The 17,599-nt window shown below is 45.8% G+C and overlaps 2 protein-coding genes across 4 annotated transcripts in view; one reads left to right on the forward strand and one right to left on the reverse strand.

Annotated features, from left to right (window-relative positions):
* The first annotated feature begins 14 nt into the window (after window positions 1-14).
* On the forward strand, window positions 15-16,358 carry POLR1C (RNA polymerase I and III subunit C). Of its 2 annotated transcripts, none has more exons than XM_002816928.6 (9): window positions 15-213; window positions 341-412; window positions 2,368-2,475; window positions 2,741-2,873; window positions 3,104-3,223; window positions 3,313-3,465; window positions 3,663-3,812; window positions 3,968-4,084; window positions 4,218-4,549. In XM_002816928.6, the coding sequence occupies exons 1-9, from the start codon at window positions 145-147 to the stop codon at window positions 4,334-4,336; spliced, it is 1,041 nt and encodes a 346-aa protein (XP_002816974.1). In that variant the 5' UTR covers window positions 15-144; the 3' UTR covers window positions 4,337-4,549. The 2 variants fall into 2 exon arrangements, with proteins under 2 accessions (XP_002816974.1, XP_054413535.1); XM_054557560.2 differs by lacking the exon at window positions 4,218-4,549 and adding an exon at window positions 12,324-16,358 and having other exon boundaries at window positions 31-213.
* The window catches only part of XPO5 (exportin 5), a 55,014-nt gene continuing 42,797 nt past the window's right edge, over window positions 5,383-17,599 (reverse strand). For both annotated transcript variants that reach the window (XM_024248104.3, XM_024248103.3), the window contains 12 exons: window positions 17,395-17,495; window positions 14,685-14,781; window positions 13,893-14,029; window positions 11,903-12,000; window positions 11,234-11,280; window positions 10,709-10,806; window positions 9,748-9,810; window positions 8,888-8,970; window positions 8,154-8,261; window positions 7,878-8,015; window positions 7,518-7,682; window positions 5,383-7,061 (listed from right to left, as the gene is read on the reverse strand). In XM_024248104.3, the coding sequence (XP_024103872.1) occupies window positions 6,924-7,061; window positions 7,518-7,682; window positions 7,878-8,015; window positions 8,154-8,261; window positions 8,888-8,970; window positions 9,748-9,810; window positions 10,709-10,806; window positions 11,234-11,280; window positions 11,903-12,000; window positions 13,893-14,029; window positions 14,685-14,781; window positions 17,395-17,495 (1,273 nt within the window). In that variant the 3' untranslated portion in view covers window positions 5,383-6,923. The remainder of the gene's footprint in view (window positions 7,062-7,517; window positions 7,683-7,877; window positions 8,016-8,153; window positions 8,262-8,887; window positions 8,971-9,747; window positions 9,811-10,708; window positions 10,807-11,233; window positions 11,281-11,902; window positions 12,001-13,892; window positions 14,030-14,684; window positions 14,782-17,394; window positions 17,496-17,599) is intronic.

The following is a 17,599-nucleotide window of genomic DNA, read 5'->3' on the forward strand; positions in this document are numbered from 1 at the left end:
CGGAAGCTGCGGACGTGGACGGGGGCGGGGCAAAGTCTCGCGATATTTAAGATTCCAGGAGGCGGTGCGTTGCCACGGAGACGGAGCAGGGCTACTAGGACGCACGCGTCAGATAGAGCCTCTAGTCTTGTGGAGAGATTGAAGATGGCGGCTTCTCAGGCGGTGGAGGAAATGCGGAGTCGCGTGGTTCTAGGGGAGTTTGGGGTTCGCAATGTAAGCCTTGTGGTCTTGAGCTCGGGCGGGAGGAATGAGAGCGGAACAGGGATGGGTCTTGGGATTGGCGTGGGGATAGCCGTGGGCTCACTGTCCCTTCGTGGACGAATTCGTCCCTTTGCTCTAGGTTCATACCACTGACTTTCCCGGTAACTATTCCGGTTATGATGATGCCTGGGACCAGGACCGCTTCGAGAAGGTAAGTGGGGCCGGAGTTGTCTGGGGAGGGTTATGAAGGCCAGACCCTGTGGTCTGAGCAGCCTGTGTCTGTCTCAGAAGCTGCTCTTGGGGGTCGCTCCGTTTGTAAGTTTGTTGAGCAATGTGCTAGACGCTCCGTTTACAGGCCAAATTAGACACAGTTTCTACCCAGTTCTGCAAAGATGTTCAGTTTTGTTGAGGAATGGTATGTATCAACAAGTGAATCTAGTGTAATATGGTGAAGGTGGTTGATAGCCATGAAGACGGCAGGGTTGGGGTGGGGAGCATTCCGCTGAGACCAGGAAGAGGGGCCGAAAGGTACTTAACATTTCAAGAGGAGGGGACATCTGAATTGAGCCTTGAATGGTAAGTAAAAAAGAACAGGAGTTAAATTATGAAGGGTTTGTTTCAAGTCAGTGAAGTTCAGGATATACAGGTTTTGTGTGTATTTAGTGTTTTGTATTATTGTTTCACTTAGCTTAAAATAAGGGTTAAAATTGCATTTAAATAGATTACTGAATGTTACCGTTTATGCAACTGACCTTTGCGTGCAGCTTATAAACATGATCTGTAAATCAGTGCTTGGGAAAATTTTACTTTTTTAACCTGTTGATACAACGAATAAAGTATGAACAATGAAAAAGGTTAATGCTTGAAAAAAAATTATGGCTTGTGTGAAGTGTGCTCCGGGAATGTCCAGGTAGTTCTGGCATGAGTGGTAGGCAAGGTTGAAGTGTGTCTTGGGCACTGTTGATAGGGAGCTTGAATAGTTCTTAAGCAGACACGATCAGATTTGCAACCTTGATGGCTGGGAGGGAATGAGTTTGAGGAGGATCTTATGAAGCAGGCAGATCTGTTGTAAGGGAAGCTGAGGTTGAAGACATGAACTAAGACTGATGGTACAAATAGAGCAAAGGTAGAATAGAAGGTAAATTTATGATTGCTTTGGTAAAGGCTGTGGGGGTAGCATAAAATGACTTTTTGGCTTGGGAACTGCTTTGATGCATTGTGGTATCATTTACTGAGAGGAGAAATGGGTCTGGGAAACGGGAATGATGATGCATTGTTTTCTGCATGTGGAGAAATCTAGCAGGCTAGAAGACTGCACGCTTGAAATGAGATCAGAAGTGAGCTAACATTTTGGGAGTTGTCAGAACAGATAGTTGCTAAAACTGTTAGTACAGTTAAGGTGACCTGGGAGAGGGACAAGAAACTGGCAAATTTAGAGATGGGTGGAAGTTGATCATCAGAGAAGGAAGAGTGGAGCTCAGAGCTCAGAAACCAGGGGAATAGTTCAAAAAAGGAGGGGATTTTTTTCTTTTCTTTTCATGAGACGCTCTTATCTCCCAGGATGGAGTGCAGTGGCGCGATCTTGGCTCACTGCAACCTCCGCCTCCCAGGTTCAAGCAGTTCTCCTGCCTCAGCCTCCCAAGTAGCTGGGACTACAGTCACGCACCACCATGCCCAGCTAATTTTTTGTATTTTTAGTAGAGACGGGGTTTCACCATGCTGGCCAGGCTGGTCTCAAACTCCTGACCTTGTGATCTGCCCATCTTAGCCTCCCAAAGTGCAGGGATTACAGGTGTGAGCGACCGTGCTGGGCCAGGAGGGGGTTTTTTAATCAATGCCAAGCATAACAGAAGTCTAGTAAGAGGACTGAGTAGTGTCAACAAGACTAAGCACTATGGTAGTTTCTGTTCTTTAGTAGAATAGCTTCTGTGGATGGTTTGGTTGGAAGCCGTATTGCATAGGGTTTTAATGAATGTATGACAAAAACGGAGACTTTTCATGAAACTTAAAACACTGGGCGAGAAAGAATATTTAATAAGGGACATCTGGGCAAAGGGAGGTTTTTGGACTAGAGGCTAATACTTGAGAGAATTATCTAAGGGGGAGGTATGAAGAGAGATTACACAGAGAGCAGGTTTCACTTAAATGTTTTTCCTGTCCCTCTAGAATTTCCGTGTGGATGTAGTACACATGGATGAAAACTCACTGGAGTTTGACATGGTGGGAATTGACGCAGCCATTGCCAATGCTTTTCGACGAATTCTGCTAGCTGAGGTATTGGCAGGCATGGTGACAAGGCTGGAGTTGCTTTGGGAACTGCACTGACACCTCACTTGGAGAATTAAGTGTCTCAAGCTGTCCTTCCCTCCTTAATTTTCTTGGAATTTTGCTGAGCATTTTACCTTCTCATTCTTTGTAAATTTCTCATTAAACATTCTAGGAAGAGAGATAGCTCCCTACCTCTGGAGGTTGGGGTTACGGGGATAGGCAGGGGGTCTATTGGATTTTTGCAGATAAGTGGTTATTTTTCCTTGGGCAGGTGCCAACTATGGCTGTGGAGAAGGTCCTGGTGTACAATAATACATCTATTGTTCAGGATGAGATCCTTGCTCACCGTCTGGGGCTCATTCCCATTCATGCTGATCCCCGTCTTTTTGAGTATCGGAACCAAGGTGAGAAAATGAAATTTTGGGAGAAGTGGACTATCTGGGTTCAAATCCTGGTTGACTGTGATGTTGGGTAAGTTACTTATCTTTGTACATCAGTGTTTTTCATCTGTGAGAACACTTGCCTTGTCTTCCCAAGTTTGCCATAATTAAATGGGAAACATATGTAAAGCATTCAGCATAGTGCTGGCACTCAGACGTTTACTAGTTCTTAGGAGCTCCCTCCATTTGTGCAGGAGATGAAGAAGGCACCGAGATAGATACTCTACAGTTTCGTCTCCAAGTCAGATGCACTCGGAACCCCCATGCTGCTAAAGATTCCTCTGACCCCAACGAACTGTACGTGAACCACAAAGGTAAGTAGTGGTAGGGTGAGGAAGAGGCCCCACCTGTGGATAGCTGCTAGTTTTAGGGACTGACATCTTCTGGCATGTTTTTCCTCCAGTGTATACCAGGCATATGACATGGATCCCCCTGGGGAACCAGGCTGATCTCTTTCCAGAGGGCACTATCCGACCAGTGCACAATGACATCCTCATTGCTCAGCTGCGGCCTGGCCAAGAAATTGACCTGCTCATGCACTGTGTCAAGGGCATTGGTGAGAACCCTGTGTGCCTTCCTGGGAAGGGGGGTAGTTCGGTTGCAGTGGGGCAAGCCGACTAGGGAACTCGGCTGAGATATTCCCGGCAGGTAGAAAGCCAAGAGGGTTGTGCTTTTGCTGTTAGTAGCTTATGAGGAGTATTCTTCCTAACCCTAGAAGGGTTTCCTATAGGCATGTTTCCTCTTCCTCTCCAGGCAAAGATCATGCCAAGTTTTCACCAGTGGCAACAGCCAGTTACAGGCTCTTGCCAGACATCACCCTGCTTGAGCCCGTGGAAGGGGAGGCAGCTGAGGAGTTGAGCAGGTGCTTCTCACCTGGTGTTATTGAGGTGCAGGAAGTCCAAGGTATGGTATTTGGGATGCTGTTCAGGTTAGGACCTAAATAATATTTTCTTTGAAGGTGACAAATAAAAACGCTGGGCTCCGAAAAGTATAACATGGTTTGCTACCAAGTGGCAAATTAGAAAAAAGGATAAAAAAACATGGTTTGTTCTCATTAGGTAAAAAGGTGGCCAGAGTTGCCAACCCCCGGCTGGATACCTTCAGCAGAGAAATCTTCCGGAATGAGAAGCTAAAGAAGGTTGTGAGGCTTGCCCGGGTTCGAGATCATTATATCTGTGAGTATGAAGTGGTGAGATGAGTGGGCAGTGCTCTTTGGTGCTGCAGCTTCCTTCCAGTCTAGATGTGAAGTTTATGAGTAAGTTTTACAGGCAAGCCCTGCCTAGACTAAAGTGTCTCTTTGGTCCCCAGTCTCTGTTGAGTCAACAGGGGTGTTGCCACCAGATGTGCTGGTGAGTGAAGCCATCAAAGTACTGATGGGGAAGTGCCGGCGCTTCTTGGATGAACTAGATGCGGTTCAGATGGACTGAGCTTGGATGCTTCTGAGGCAAGCTGAAGCTTTGGGTTCTGACTGACCCACCCTACAGGACTGCTGTACAGAGAGCCCAGTGTGACTAGGGATCCTGAGTTTTCTGGGACAATTCCAGCTTTAATCAATATATTTTGTTAAATGTGCCATAAAATGAGACTTTTTAGGCCTTTATAAGGCCTTAGATGTAAATAAACTCACCCAAACAAAAACACTTTTTGAGATTACTTTTGAGTTTGTTTTTTGAGAAAGAGTCTCACTCTGTTGCCCAGGCTGGAGTGCAATGGTGCAGTCTCAGCTCACTGCAACCTCCTCCTGGGTTCAAGCAATTCTCTTGCCTCAGCCTCCTGAGTAGCTGATACTACAGGCGCACACCACCACACCTGGCTATGTCTAATTTTTTGTATTTTTAGTAGAGACAGGGTTTCACCATGTTGGTCAGGCTGGTGTCAAACTCCTGACCTCAAGTGATCTGCCTGAGGTCAGATCACAACACTTTGGGGCCTCCCAAAGTGTTGGGATTACAGGTGTGAGCCACTGCGAAAAACGGGGCCTCACTTCAGAACTGGTTTGGCATTTAGCAATTAAGAACATCAGATGTGCACTCCAGCCTGGGTAACAGTGAGACCCTGTCTCAAAAACAACAAAAAGTACACCTCCTGAGAATTGGCAAATTAAGGTGGTTTCTGGGAGCACAGCCAAACCCTAGAAAAACATTCAAGCTAGAGTGAATGTGCCACTTCACCTATCTCCTGGATTACCAGGGAAGTTCATGTTGCTATTGACAGCTCCAACAAAGAACAGTAGCAATTCCTGTGGGCTAGGCCCAGCTGCCACACACGAAAGACACTGTGAGAATGGTATGGGCTGCCTAATCTGGGTATGTCAGGAATAGAAATCCTTTTCTAACTGGCACACCATTTCAGAAAGCTTGAAAGACCAGGTTCATCAGTCACATTTCTTCCTGTTTAGTCCCGGGTGCTCATGAAGTAACCCTGGAGTATGTCACTGGTTTTAAGACTAGGTTGAAAAAGGCAGATGGGTCCCTTTCTGTACGAAACTGAGATTTTTACTGACATGCAGATGTGCTTTAGAGTTAATGTTTCTACAAAAAGTTTCTATAAACAATAGAAAATTTCTAGCATGAAGTCACAGAATGTTAAAAATATTACAATGCAATAAATACAACTACACCCTCCACAGCCCCAACCAGACAGGAATAGGCAGCTATCAGGTTTGGAGGGAAACACTCTTGAGATCGTCATCACAATCCACAGAAACCCAGAGCACCACACAGGAAGAGGGAGCAACACAAGACTCCAACTTCTGCTTCCCCAGCTTTGCTTCTTCTCAATCTGACCCTGCCTGTGGCCCGCACCAGCTAAAAACTGGAGCTTCAGTCCACTTCGGCTCTCGTGGAAACCCTCTTGTCAGTGGACTGGATGGACAACAGGTCTGTTTTTGTGCAGAGCACATGGACACACTGGTTTCTGTATGGATTAACTCTGCCTTATGGCCAGTAATAATCTCAGGGCCAGGTCCCGTATCCATGTCCTCTCTGTTTACAGGGCCTTTCAATGACCTCTAGAATGGACTCACAGTACAGGTTGTGATGCGAAGGCATGTATTCTTTTCTTTTGGAAATGGCCTTTGAGAAAAGTAACCAGGGACCTGAAAGACCATGAGATTGTGGAAGGCACCTGGACTTAGTCCTAGGAGAAGACCAGCGGCTTTGCTAGCTGCTTATCACAGATGTAGCCTAGTTGGTCTGTATTATCCTTGGATGACAATGGTGTCATGTGACACTATCTAGGGTACAGTGGCTCTTGTGCCTGAGTGGACCTTGAGGCTGGGGAGGCCAGACTGAGGGGTCATTCATGGAAGGGCAAGATGTGTGAACTCTAAAGGGGATGTTAGCACTAAAGACTGCCCAGCCCTGGTCCTTGGAGGTACTATACTTGATACTGTGCCAAGTTTAGCAGTAGCCTGTACCATGGGTCCCATCAGGTGACCAGATTCTTGCCCAAAGCAAAGTTGAGAGAACTGGCCAAGTTCTCTTCAGCACTTAGCACCTAACCCAGACGTGCCCCTTAGGGAGTGGGGAAAGTTTCCTGCCAGCCCAGCAGCAAAAGGGCTCAGTGGGAGTTGGAGTGGTCCAAGAGAAACTCTGGCACAAGTAGTTGAGGGCTGTGCTCTTGCTGCAAGCCTTGCTAGTCGCAGTGTTGGGCACAGCGCCCTTAGTTACATTCTGTACAGGTATGTGGCTGCACAGGGGTGGGAGGGCTTGTGGGAGAAGGGCTGCTCTGTTCTAGCTTTTCTTGGAAAAGCCAAATCTCCAAGTAGAATGGGAACTATCTGGGACATCTAGACAGAATAGTTTAAGCCCTAACTCCCTTTCTTGATACTTTAGTATAATTACTTCTGGTCCTGCACAGGGCCTGTTCTCTCCAGCTCCAGACCTGGAGATCTCTCTCCAGGCTGACAATGGTGGAAAGTGAGGTGGCAGTGCAAGAAGGGCCTAGAGATTAGCTACAAAGGGAAAGAAGAGATGACAAGAAAGGCTGAGGAAGGATGCCCAAAAGCTTGATTCAGGGTTCAAAGATGGTGGCCAGGCCACCCCCATCATTGTCCAGCACCTCCGTCTCCAGCATTGGCTTTGTTTTTTTGAAAAGTGAGGGAAGATTCTTAATGTGAACTTCTTTTCGGAACTGCTCTCCCAAGGGTTTCTGTGGAAAACAAATGAGAAAGAATTAATGCTAGGCCCTAAGTAGTAGTTAAAGATTCTCTTGGCCCGGCGCAGTGGCTCACGCCTGTAATCCCAACACTTTTGGGAGGCCAAGGCGGGTGGATCACCTGAGGTCAGGAGTTCAAGACCAGCCTGACCGACATGGAGAAACCCCGTCTCTACTAAAAATAAAAAAAAAATAGCCGGGTGTGGTGGCACATGCCTGTAATCCCAGCTACTTGGGAGGCTGAGACGGGAATCGTTTGAACCTGGGAGGCGGAGGTTGTGGTGAGCTGAGATCGCACCACTGCACTCCAGCCTGGGCAACCACTGCACTCCATCTCAAAAAAAAAAAAAAAAATCACCATAATGGTCAATAACTACAGCTGGTTTATGGTTTGCCCATACACATGATTTAAGAAGGGGTTGGGTGCACTAATGAAGGTGCGTGACCTACCCCAATGCAACCAGCAATGAGGCGTTTGAATTGGTCCTTTCGGCGCTTGTCAGCCACTTTCTGCAGGGAGGGGTTTAAAAGCTTGCAGTCAAACTGGTCCAGTGAGTCCTTCTGTATTTCAGGGATTTGCTCCATTACAGCTCTTATCTCCAGGTACCTGGGGCGCTGATATCAGCAGGGATAAACTTACTGGATGTAGGTTTGGATATTGCCACCCTCCCCATTTCCTGCCACACCCATTTCTCGGAGACTGCACCTGCAATTTGGCAGGTGCCTGGATTTAGGATAAGGCCCAAGAGACTAGGAGCAGACTGAGTGATGAAGCTGCAGCCATCCTGCCCCCATGCTTTCCCCACTCACCAGTGCCTCGTATATCTGGAAGGCCAGATGGACCAGGGAAGCCATGCACCCGTCGTGCTGCCCGTGCATCTGTAAGCCTTTCAGCACACTGGTGAAAAGCCATGTAACTGCATCTGCAAGCAGTGTCCCTGACAGCACCTGGGGAGACAACTGTGCTTTAGGGCCACAGGGGGCCTCTCTCAAGGCCTCAGCACCCCAGTTCTTCTGAATGATTTAGTCAATCTGCATGACCCAAACCTTCCATGAGGGGCAGGGAAAAGGGGTGAATAACCATACTTGTTTGAGGAGAGGCCAGCAGAGCTGTGAGGTCGTCCTCTGGCAGGACAGAGTATCTTTCCAGGCCAGGGAATTGAAGGCTGTAATTAATAGTGCTGTACAAACATCCTGAACAGGAAAAGAAGAAGAGTTACAATGGGAAAAGAAGCACAATTTTCTCTGATTATTCTTACACATCAGGAGCTGGAAGGTTTTTTTTTTTTTTTTCTCCCCGCTCTAACAATGGGGTTGTTTTGTTGCCCAGGCTGGTCTTGAACTCCTGGGCTCAAGCTATTCTCCCATCTCAGCCTCTCGAATAGCTGGGACTACAGGTGTGTGCCACCATGCCTGGCTTAGGAGCTGGAGTTTTAAATAGCTAAGCAGGAAAAATGAAGTGAGTTTACTTCCTCTATTTCTGTGTATTGCCAGTCAAAAAGAAAAAATCAAAATGTGAGAAAACCTGTATGTGTAAGATGGAGACAAAGCTCAGGCCTGGCTTGGGGAGGCTAAACACCAGGGATCTGCATCAGTGTGCCTACTATGTGTTTTCCTGAGAGCTCCTGCCTATGCTGGTATGGGAGACACCATGGCACTGCACCTTTTCCCTCGTTTTTTTCTGGGGCCTTTGGAACCAGGAACTTATGTAACAAAGGAGTATTACAAAAAACTCCTGATAGCACCATAGAGCAAGAAAAGTAAAAGGTGACTCCCCACCTGGGCAAGGAGTAAAGGTATCACCTGCTCCTTCTACCCACCTCATGCTTCATCAGACATTTGCCCAGGTCTGTAAGCTCTGCCATAGCTGAGGGGGTGACCTCTGTGGCCATCATTTCTTCATCTGTTATCAGAGAGTAGAATGTTAAGCTCCATCCTTTCAGAACAGAGAAGAATATCTTGTTCTGACAGAAGCTCAAAAAACAAAGCACAGCTGAGTGTTCTAGGCTAAGTGGTGGCTAAGTAGTACTAGGAGCCCTCCCACCTCCACATAATAATGGCCCATGCCCATTGGCTGATCTTCTAGAGATGCACCCAAGCTGTACATGAGGGAAACGGGAGCTTCTAGGCAGAAACACAAAATGCTCCAAATACTGAAGTTACTTTGTTGTTGGACAAATATTTGAGCATCCTTTCTACCAGGCACTGATTTAGTTACTGGGGATAAAAGGTATAGGACAATAGGTCCCTTCCCTGATGGGAGTTTACATTCTAACATGGGAGATAGGTAAGAAAGGAATACATAAATAAAAACATAATGTTGGGTAGTGACAACTGCTATGAAGAAGAATAAAGCGGAGGAATACAGAGTAGCTGGGGTTGCCATTTTTGATAGGTTGGTCATGGACGATCTCTTGGAAGAGGTGACATTGGAATGAAGCAAGGGAAAAGATCACATATATGGTTGGGAGAAAATCATCTGAGACAGAGGAAACAGCAAGTGCAAAGGCTTGGAGGTGGGAGTATGATGGAGGCACACAGCAAGAGGGCTGGTCCAGAGATGTTAACTAGATGTAGGGTGTCTCCTTCTCACCAGACTGCAAGGAAACTGACCTGGTTCAGAAGGAACAGTATTTAGGAGGCTAAGAGCAGACCTCCAAGGTCTCACAGGCTCACTTACCGTCTCCATCTGCTGGGGGAGCACTACTGTGGTCAGCACCCTTCTTTGAAACACAGCAAACCGCTAAAGCAAGAAAGCAGGGTTACTAGGTGAAGGGTGGCTATATACTACCACAACAGCCACCTCAGGCCCACTGATCCCAACTTGTCTTTGGCCAGGTGAGGAGGGAGGAAGATGGGGGTACCGTCCAAGGCACAAGAATTAGCTTCACCAATAGAAATAGAGGCATTCTGATGACCGAACTGTTTTGGTCCTTCAAGTTCAACTAGCTGAGAGAAAATTACAGAATTCTCTGAGAGTGAGTCACTAGGAGAGGATGCTTGATATATCCCTGGTCTACTTTGAATCTCAAACAAACAAAATGACACAGTAAAAATGAAAATTAACAGCCTCCATGTCCAAGAATTTAAAACATTTCCCTATTTTGACAAAACTAGGAAGTTATTCCTAATTAATTCAAATTCTTCCTGCTATTTTAGATTGTTTCCCCATATTCAGCTTGCAATTCATAAAGTATCCTTAGGTTGACCTAAGGACTGCCTTGCTTCTATGTAGTTATTTCTTTTGATCTGTCAGTGTTGCTGCAAACATGAACTTTTTTTTTTTTTTTTTTTTTTGAGACGGAGTTTCACTCTTTCGCCAGGCTGGAGTGCAGTGGCGTGATTTTGGCTCACTGCAGCCTCCGCCTCCCGGGTTCAAGTGATTCTCCTGCCTCAGCCTCCTGAGTAGCTGGGACTACAGGCACGCGCCACTACGCCCAGCTAATTTTTGTATTATTAGTAGAGACAGGGTTTCACCATGTTGGCCAGGATGGTCTCCATCTTTTGACCTCGCAATCCACCATGCCTCACTGCAAACATGAATCCTTTCCATTAGTCAGGCCTTCATGGAGTTGGCTGAGCCACCAGCTCTTCTTCCAGGAAAATTCTCTATATAGCCCCAGTTTTGACATGCCACTTACTGATTAGGTCCATGACTTCTCGGGTTAACATCCTCACCAGTTGCTCCTCCAGCATCTCTTGAGACTCTGGGTTTTCATCTGCAGCCTCATCTTCTCCACTGCAGAAAACCAGGGGGCCAAGTTCCACAGGAGTGCAGAAAAGGAAGGACAAGGAAAGCAGCGACCCTAATCAGATTCTCTGTGACCACTTTCTTCTCCTTTGGGTCTTCGTTTTATGCAAAAGTTGGGAATGGACAGCAGTGATCCACTGAAGGACATTATTACTAGTGACTCTGTCCAGTTGGATAGACATTACAGAATCAAAGTGAGTAAGGTTAACAGTAGCCCCTATGAAGGCTGGATCTCAGAGTCTGCCTACTGGTCACAGCCTGTCCAGACAAGCCATGTATCACCTAGGCTGAGAATGACTACAACCTACTGCTCTTCTACCCTGGGACAGCAGAATCCCTGCCCTTCCTTTTTCCACCCCAATGGTGGATGAGCTGCCAGCTCATCCACCAAGAAGAGTGGGTAGGTATCCCTTACCACAACAGGCTCCTTTGGTTGATAACTTGCCATTTCTGAGAAAGCCTCTGGGAAAACACAAAGAAAATAAATGCTAGAATTGGGGAAAGGATTGGAACCCATAATATCTAAAGTCAAGTCCACTTCATGATTAAAATTAGCCAAGGATGATTCTAGGCATCAATGACAACCTCTGTAGACTCCACACCACAAGGTTAAAAAAAAAATCTATGGTTTCTGTAACCTATCCCACATCCCTGATGAGGGTGGTATCTCAAACACCTCTTTGCTTGGAAAGAATTAACAACATTTTTAGAATTCCTGGGTCTCTAGACGTACCTGTTCTCCACCCAGCTGGTCCCCCTGCTTAATTCCAGAGTAAAGATAACAGACCCAGCATTCCTGGCAAGGGTCTGTGAGCAAGCATTCCTCTTTTTACCTCTCCTCAGTTAACAGGAGGTTAGGAGCAGAATCTGCAACTGAAGCTGTCTTGTGGCAATTAAATCAGTTTAGTTCTTTGGGGGCTGCTCGATCCTACAGCAAGTATAGTCTGCTGGGATAGAAGCTCTGCCCAGCCAGTCTGGCAGGGCTAGTAGACAACACTTCTAGGAGCTCCTGACTTGCAAAGCTCAAAAATGGCCAGAGGCCTTAACAGTACTCTTTGCTTCCTGTTCCTGACTTATCTCTTACCATATGGAGGTAGGTGAAAAGAGGTCCGAGGATGGGGGATACCAGGGCTTCATAGTGCTCTGGGGGACAGAAGAGCACCAGAGGCTTTACAAAGACCCGTGCTGCAACAAGTTAAGAAATTTTAGTGCATAGGCACACATCTCTCACCTGCCAGGTGGTGGGTTGCACCCCTGGGCAGAATCAATCCCTAAAGGATTTGCCGGATGTCAAAAATATCCTATGTTAACAGTGAAAAAATCTTAAAGTTCTTTTCCTAAAATCCTAAATGGCATTGATATTGAATTCCATTATACTCTTAGTTTAGCTGCATTTCCGTCAGGCTGCACATTATGGTCACTGGCCCGAAAAGTAGGAATAAAAAAATAGGAAGGAGGACATCCCTGTAACAAACTCTCCTTCACCATTCTCCTTATAATTTCAGGTAAGAAAGATTTGCTGGCTGTGATGGCTCACACCTGTAATCCCAGCACTTTGGGAGGTCAAGGCGAGGGGATCACGAGGTCAGGAGAGCGCGACCATCCTGGCTAACATGGTGAAACCCTGTCTCTACTAAAAAATACAAAAAAAAAATTAGTTGGGCATGGTGGCGAGCGCCTGTAGTCCCAGCTACTCGAGAAGCTAAGGCAGGAGAATGGTGTGAACCTGGAAGGCGAAGCTTGCAGTGAGCCGAGATCATGCCACTGCACTCCAGCCTGGGCAACAGAGAAAGACTCCGTCTCAAAAAAAAAAAAAAAAAAGAAAAAGAGATTCAACTATTAATAAGGGTCTGAATGAGAATGTGAGAATGAAGTATTAAAGAGCTTCTTCTGGCTGGGTGTGGTGGGTGGCTCAGGCCTGTAATTCTAGCACTTTGGAGGCTGAGGCAGGAGGATTACTTCAGCAAGGAGTTTGAGACCACCCTGGGGAACATAATGCAGACCCCATCTCTACAAATACTAATAAAAAATAGCTGGGTGTGGTGGTGCGCATCTGTGATCCAGTCCAGGCTCTTCAGGAAGCTGAGGTGGGAGGATCACTTGAGCCTGCAGTGAGCTTTGATAGCACCACTGCATTCCTGCCTGGGTAACACTGAGACCCTGTCTCAAAAAAAAAAAAAGTGCTTCTAAAAATACAGAAAAGGGATAAAAGTTTTATTTTTCACAGCTGGGCACGGTGGCTCATGCCTGTAATCCCAGCACTTTGGGAGGCCAAGGCAGGCAGATCACTTGAGATCAGGAGTTTGAGACCAGCCTGGCCAACATGGCGAAACGCTGTCTCTACTAAAAATACAAAAATTGGTTCGGGCATGGTGGCTCACACCTGTAACCCCAGCACTTTGGGAGGTTGAGGCGGGCGGATCACTTGAGGTCAGGAGTTTGAGACCAGCCTGACAAACATGGCAAAAACCTGTCTCTACTAAAAATACAAAAAAATTAGCTGGACGTAGTAGCATGTGCCTGTAATCCCAGCTACTTGGGAGGCTGAGGCACAAGAATCACTTGAACCCAGGAGGTGGAAGTTGCAGTAAGACAAGATCGTGCCACTGCACTCCAGCCTGGGCAATAGAGCAAAACTCTGTCTCAAAAAATAGAAATAAAAATCAGCTGGGTGTGATGGTGCACACCTGTAATCACAGCTAGTTTGGAGGCTGAGGCACAAGAATCGCTTGAACCTGAGAGGCTGAAGCTGTGAGCCGAGATCACGCCACTGCACATCAGCCTGCGCAACAGAGTGAGCAAGACTCTGTCTCAAAAAAAAAAAAAAAGTTTTATCTTTAATATTTCCGAGAAGGGGGAAGGTAAAAATTTACCCCTAAGGAAAAGTTTATGGCCATCTGGACTGCCTTCATGTTTTCCCTGCAATCTGCCACTGTTTTTAATGACATGATGCACTTAGATACATAACCTCATCTCTTCCTTCCAGTTCTGCCTCCTCCCTCTGGTTCCTGTGACCTGTTTCTCTCTCTAATTTCCTGACCTTTTGGGTTATGTAGAGACTTTTGAAAGGATATGAAGCATGGGTCTGAGTCGGTAGTCAGGAATATTGTTCAAGTTGACAAAGGCTGAGCTGAGAAGCTGGGTAGCAAGGTCCTCCACGGTATAGAAGTCTTGCTGCATGGAAGGGCCTGCCTTCCCTAGGATATGAAAACTGTAAAGGGGGGAAAAAAGCATTGAAAATGACAAATCCAACATCTGTTACTGCCAGCCCTGACTGTCCCATGAATTTCATTTCTAGCCTATAAGATTTTTCAGCCAGAAAAGCAGTTGTATTTACTTAAGAGAACTTATAGATACAGCATCTTTTTAAAGACAGATGTTGGCGGTCAAGATCAGCAGTAGCTTTCATTACTATTTAATGTGGACTTACAGTGGACGATCTCATTAGCTTGGCTGATTAGTGTAGTGGTTAGTGAGGCCAAAGCCCATGAGGGCCAGTTACCTCCCCAACCCACAACCAGTATCCAGCCACCCCACTCCTATGAGAAGTATGCGGCAAGCAGTGTAGGGTCTAAGCAATCCCCACCACTTTTAGCTTCTACTTCGGTTTCATCATTTTATACACTAGAAACACAGACAAATTGGGCATTAAGCAGGCTGGGACTGTGAGGCTCATATGACAATTACAAAAAAAGCAAATGCAGGAAAGCAGGCTGTTCACTTCTATTTAACACTAGAATGATTAGTTTCCTATCAAATTCTTGCCTCACCTTACCTGTACACTAGATGAAAAGTCCAACCCATGGACATTCCTATACAATACATATCGAGGAAGAAAATATGGAGAGGCAGCATTGGTTCCTTACCAGTTTTCATAGAGGGTAGAGAAGAAACGCTGCATTCTTTCCAAGACGGTTTTGAAGACAGGAGAGTCATTGAGTTCCAAGAGAGGTTGAGGTAATCCTACAGGGAAATACGGGTTAAGAACATGATGCTCCTCTGTCAGGAGTCTCAATTGGCCAACACTCTACAGCAGGCAGATGTTGTTCAGGGGTGAAGATGTGTGCATGTCTGGTGCTGTACTGCAAAGCAGTTGGCTATGTGATTTGCTGCACTCTTTTGGTAGGAGAAGGTGAAAGCTACTTAAGGACCCAGGACTTTAGACCCGGGTACTCTTTTATCTGCTTTTTTTTTTTCCCCCAGATGGAACCTGTACCAAAAAAAGTGACAACTCAAAAGTATTTTTCCATAAAGCTCTGGGGATGCCCCCACAATTAAGTTATGAAACCCCTTTTTTAAGCAAAATCTTACACAAAACACTAAGATGTGTAGCAGCTCAAAATGAAACCCACTTACCTTAGTATTAAAAACTGCCTTAAAAGATCTATATTTTTAAGTGTAATCAGAGGTTTTACATTTCGAGTCTTATAGTCAGAAGGTATCTGCGGGAACTGTTTGTCCATTCTAGTATTTCTGGTTGGCCACTTATTTCTATAGCAGGAGTTCCTGACTTAACTTGAATAATGGCATGGGGGGGTGTGGTAAGCAACACCTACTTTTTATATTAATAGCCATACATTTCTTGGAAGTTCTATTTTTATTGGTGTCTGCAACATGACCCTTAAATGGAATGGTGTCAAAGGAAAAGATTCAGGACTATCTAGGCCGAAACAGACAGACATGAGCTCTGGAAAGGCAAATTAACATCGTTCCTTTGGCTAACATCACAGCCCTTGGATTGCCTGACCACAGCCGGGCTCAGACACAGGTTATAGCTGATGACAAAGACAAACTATGGGGGCTGTGATGGTGAGCCAGCCTGAAGCTTCTGAGATGGGAACAAGGTTTAGACAACTGATGCCTCTAGCTCTAACTTCATCTCACATTCCCAGACTTGCTCCCTGTGCTCCAGCCACATGATTCAACCATCTCTATGTTCTGGACATACCAAGGCCTTTCCCTCTTGCCTCAGATCTTATACCTGCCATTCTGTTTGTCCAGAATGCCCAGCATTTCCTCATGCCCCTAACCTAGCTAGTTCCTACTCATCCTTCAAGTCCCCATCGGGAGTCAGCCTTCTGACTTCCCTTCGAGACTGGGTCAGGTCTCCCGATAAACACTCAGAGCCCTGCCACTTTCCTTCACAGCAAATACCACAATTATGACTGCACAGTTATTTTCATGCTTATTTTCAATGGGAAGATGAGTTAAAGCAGTATCCTAACAAGGTCACAATTGGAAGGCCAGGTGTGGTGGCTCATGCCTATAATCCCGGCACTTTGGGAGGCCAAGGCAGGCAGATCACTTGAGGTCATGAGTTCGAGACCAGCCTAGCCAACATGGTGAAACCCTGTCTCTACTAAAAATACAAAAAATTAGCCGGGTGTGATGGTGCATGCCTATAGTCCCAGCAGGCTGAGGTGGGAGAATCACTTGAACCCAGGAGGTAGAGGTTGCAGTGAGCCGAGATTGCACCACTGTACACCAGCCTGGGTGACAAGAGTGAGACTCTCAAAAAAACAAAACAAAAAAGGTAACAATTGGGAAATGGCTTAAAATCTATTCCTTTAAAAACTTTGATATCTATCTAAACACACACACACACACACACACACACACAGCCTGGGTGACAAGAGTGAGACTCTCTCAAAAAAACAAAACAAAACAAAACAGAAAAGGTAACAATTGGGAAATGGCTTAAAATCTATTCCTTTAAAAACTTTGATATCTATCTACACACACACACACACACACACACACACACACACACACACACACACACACACAGAGAGCCTGGGTGACAAGAGTGAGACTCTCTCAAAAAAACAAAACAAAACAAAACAAAAAAGCTAACAATTGGGAAATGGCTTAAAATCTATTCCGTTAAAAACTTTGATATCTATCTAAACACACACACACACACACACACACACGCAGGAAAGTATACAAATATCCTTCAGGCTAAAGGCCATGATTTATTTATAATCGAATGGCTATAATACCCACCACAACCTACTGGCTAAATTGAAGAAGGGGTTAACGGGGAAAAAAATAAATTGCCTTCCATCTTCTCTGTATGCTAAGATAATGAAGTAAATATACTTGTTCATATAGAGCTTATAGGAACTCCACATTCTTCATTTCTGAACAAATAGATGCTCAAGGGTAGTGCAAGACATGATGGAAGAAGCACAAGATAGGCTGAAGCTGCTCAAGGAACCCATAAGAACGCCTGTAATCACTAGGATTCTAGTGCTTTGAAAGGCCATGGTGGGAGGACTGCTTGAGGATAAGAGTTCAAGACCAGCCTGGGCAACATAGCAAGACTCTTGTCTCTACAAAAAAATTTTAAAGTTCGTCTGGTGTTGTGATCTGCCCGTAGTCCAACTACTCAGGAGGCTGAGGCAGGAAGACTGCTTGAGTCCAAGAGTTTGAGCCTGCAGTGAGCCTGCTATGGTTGCACCAGTGCACTCTAGCCTGGGTGACAGAGACTACGGACTCTCAAAAAACAACAAAAAAAGGGGACATCCATTAGGGATAAGATAAACCTAGGAGAAAAAAGGTTACATTTCTTACCTAATATAGCAGATTTTTCCGCGTCAAGCATATCCAGAGCCTTGGTGAAAGGCTCTGCCATTTTGGCTAGCATTTCTGGTGCATATAATGTATTGTGGGTCCTGAAAGAAACAAGAATGCTACTGAGCTTTTCCATCTGATGCAGAAGGAAAGAGTGGGTTTCGCTTGTAATCCAGTGATACTACAGTTCCACACAGACAGATCT

This window comes from Pongo abelii, chromosome 5 (genome assembly GCF_028885655.2).
Source record: "Pongo abelii isolate AG06213 chromosome 5, NHGRI_mPonAbe1-v2.0_pri, whole genome shotgun sequence".
Classification (NCBI taxonomy): Eukaryota; Metazoa; Chordata; class Mammalia; order Primates; family Hominidae; genus Pongo; species Pongo abelii.

Coding starts and splice junctions, on each gene's coding strand:
- POLR1C (XM_002816928.6), top strand. CDS start 145: ATGGCGGCTTCTCAGGCGGTGGAGGAAATGCGGAGTCGCGTGGTTCTA. Junction 2,476..2,740: donor GACGAATTCTGCTAGCTGAG/GTATTGGCAGGC, acceptor TTCCTTGGGCAG/GTGCCAACTATGGCTGTGGA. Junction 3,466..3,662: donor GCACTGTGTCAAGGGCATTG/GTGAGAACCCTG, acceptor CTTCCTCTCCAG/GCAAAGATCATGCCAAGTTT.